We start from the raw sequence: 2,914 nt of genomic DNA, 5'->3' as shown, positions 1-2,914 counted from the left end.
TGAGGGAGCGCGTCTCCCCAACCTGTCCCCTAGCTCGCCCCTGCACCCCGCACGAGCCACCGTCTCCGTGGGGGCCCTCCTCACCTGCGGCCAGTCCAGTACAACCTGCCGCTTTCCCAAGGAGCATCCCGTAAGATTGGGCGCATCTGGAGTCTGCAAGACGTCCGGGGCCGGGGGCGCCCAGGCATGCAGTGAGCGGCCATGCGGAGCTGGGAGTGGGCCTTTCGCGGTGAAGCCCAAGGCCTGGGGTCCCCCTGCGTGTAGGGGACCGGGGGGGGAGGCCGTGCTCGCGACCCGCCCCCGCGCAAGAGCGGCCAGTGGTCCCACGGCCGCCTGACGCGGCGCCTTTAAGGCGGGGCCGCCCGGTCAGGTGACCCGGCCGTCGCCTGGCAACGGGACGCCGCCCCGCCTCCCGCGGTCTCCCACCGCAGCCCCGGAGGACCCGCGCATGTCGGAGGAGAGCCCTCGAGAGTGCGCGGTGGCTGCCGAGCCCGGGGCCCCCACGCCGCCGGCTCCCGCGCCCTCGCAGAGGACGAGCGACTACTACCGCGTGGACGAGGACCTGCCGGCCAGGTTCAACAACCCGGCGTGGTTTCGGGGCTACGGGTGAGGACGGAGTCCCGTCAGGGGCCACCTGGCCCGCACAGGGGCTGGAGTGGCGGCTCTGCTCACTAGGCTCGGATGCAGGAGTCCCCAGGTCTCCAGCCTGCCCTGGAGCCCAAGTCAAACGCGGGGTCAGCTGTTAGCACCCAATGAGCGAGAAAGTGCCTGAAACTGCAGGAGCGCCAGCCGTGGGGTGTGGGGCCGGGGGAGGTGGCTCCAGTCACTGCAGGAAGGGCAGGGGTGGCCAGGAAGTCCCACAGCCCGCTACTGGGCCCAGCGCCACGCTTTTGTGGGGAGATCAGTCTCCTGTCTCTCGACTGAGAGGAGCCTCTGCCGAATGAGAATCTGGCAACCCGAGCTGTTCATTGCAAACCCTTAGACATACATAGTAGTAAACCCTTCACCACACCGGCCCTGCCCTCCCTCACCTAGTCTCCTCTGCAGCCCTGGGGACGGGGGTCATTATTATCCTTGTTTTCCAGGAGAGACAGCTGGGGTGTGGAAGGATAGCGTCTTGCCCAAGATCCGGTGGCATAAGGCAGAGCTGACCTCTGAACCACAGCCACTCGGTTAAACTCTGTGTCAGCATCAGAGACTGTAGGCATGTTTTCTGCACGAGGCTCAGAAGTGGAGGGACCCCCCCGCACCCCGAGTGGCAGGGTGTGGAGGCTGAGCCACCGCTTCTGACCTACCCATCTACCCAGAACATTACAGCATGTGCCAAGACCCTGCCAGGGTTGAGGGCTGCATTTGCCATCTAGGAGTTCTTTCAGGCTTTGCCCTGCCTTGGGAAGAGCAGGGGTGGAGGTGAGCAGAGGAGGCAGGGAGGCTGAACCTGAGTCCCATGGAGCCCACGTTCACAGCCGCATTGCCAACCTGTGGCATTCCCAACACAGCTCTGTCAAAATATTCTAAGGCTGTGGCTTGGGCAGCATTAGAATAACTGAATGGAAAATAGAGGGTGTTTCTCATCCGCCAGGACCAAGGAGCCTGTCTCGGTGTACAGGACCAGTAACCAAGCTTATGGGAGCAGAGCCCCCACTGTGCACGAGATGCCGGTACGTGGGAAGTGTGCGTGTGTGTCATGGAACATCTCCAGGAGGAGGCCACCACCCTGGATTTCTCAAAAGGGCAACACATCATGAGGGGGCGGCAGGGAGGGGCCCAAAGTTCCAACATCACAAAGCCGGAGGGGGCACATCAAATCCTTTCCAAACAGGGCAGGGTAGAAATAAGTGAGCGAGCAACTTCAACAATGAAATGTTTTTAAGGATGAAAAAGGTGCATGTAGACTGGCTTAAGATGTCCCAAAAGACTGGCCTCTTTCACGGGTAGACACCACCACCTCTGGTACCTTAGGTCAGTGAGTTCTGAGGCAAACAAGTGAACAGCTGCTTTCTTTCTGGAATAATACTTGATTGTAATTCACTTGTGACCTTAAGAGGCAGTACTGGCCCAAATCTCAGGTTGCACAAGGTACATGGGTGGATGTGGGGATCTGTGCACCTTTGGGGAATCCCCACCCCCTTTTTGAGATTGACTTCACAGTCTGGAGGTCTAGAACCCCCTTCTAAAGCCCTCCTGATGCCCCTCCTGGGCCCAGGTGGACCAGTACAAGCATCCCCTGGATATCCAGGACAGTAGGGCCACCCATTTGGGGGCCTCCCCCCACGAGGGCAGCGCCTCCCCACACCCCTGGGCTGGTGGGGTGGGGGCATCAGAGGCGTTTTAAAGCTCTACAAGGGAGTCAAACCTGCAGTCAGGGTTGAAACTCACGGATGGCTCTTACAGAAGAGAACACCAAAGTTCAGAGAGGTCCAGTAACTTGTCTGGCGGCATAGCGGCAGGAGCAGAACCCCGGGCGTCGCGTGGCGCAGGTGGCCTGCAGATTATCCTTCTGTCCACCCAGGGTGAACGGAGGCGCTGTCAGCAATTATTCCCGGACATCGGGTATAAACTGGGATGGTCCGGGGTGAACTGGGCCATCCTGCCCACCCCGCCTCTCTGCTTCCTGGGAACAGAGATTCTTACAAATTCTTACTTTTCTGAGAAATGCCTGGTGGCTGACTGCTCAGGGGTGTTCCCACGCCCCATTAATCCGAGTGTCCCTTTTCACTTCCAGAAAGTATTTTATCCAAATTCGAACAAATTTTCCAGACAACTTGCAGCTAGTGGAATGTTCCAGAACAATACTTTCAACGTCTGCATGGAGAAGAGCATTGTGACGGGTCCCGACAACTACATCACCTCCTACGACCGGTTCAACTTCCACCCCAGTTACAACATCAACAAGCCGTCCATCTGTGATTGA

At 59.3% G+C, this 2,914-nt stretch overlaps 1 protein-coding gene across 1 annotated transcript; it reads left to right on the top strand.

Annotated features, from left to right (window-relative positions):
- The first annotated feature begins 448 nt into the window (after positions 1–448).
- CUNH9orf116 (chromosome unknown C9orf116 homolog) lies at positions 449–2,914 on the top strand. The gene is made up of 3 exons (XM_021688004.1): positions 449–606; positions 1,583–1,661; positions 2,726–2,914. Exons 1-3 carry the CDS (start codon positions 449–451, stop codon positions 2,912–2,914), a joined length of 426 nt encoding a protein of 141 aa, XP_021543679.1.

This window comes from Neomonachus schauinslandi, unplaced genomic scaffold, assembly GCF_002201575.2.
Source record: "Neomonachus schauinslandi unplaced genomic scaffold, ASM220157v2 HiC_scaffold_788, whole genome shotgun sequence".
Lineage (NCBI taxonomy): Eukaryota > Metazoa > Chordata > Mammalia > Carnivora > Phocidae > Neomonachus > Neomonachus schauinslandi.
This window is presented reverse-complemented; position numbering and strand designations above follow the sequence as displayed.

What these genes read in the sequence shown, in the direction of transcription:
- CUNH9orf116 (XM_021688004.1), top strand. Translation starts at nt 449, where the DNA reads ATGTCGGAGGAGAGCCCTCGAGAGTGCGCGGTGGCTGCCGAGCCCGGG. An exon ending in GCGTGGTTTCGGGGCTACGG is followed by an intron (nt 607 to 1,582) that starts GTGAGGACGGAG and finishes CTCATCCGCCAG; the next exon opens with GACCAAGGAGCCTGTCTCGG. An exon ending in CCACTGTGCACGAGATGCCG is followed by an intron (nt 1,662 to 2,725) that starts GTACGTGGGAAG and finishes TTTCACTTCCAG; the next exon opens with AAAGTATTTTATCCAAATTC.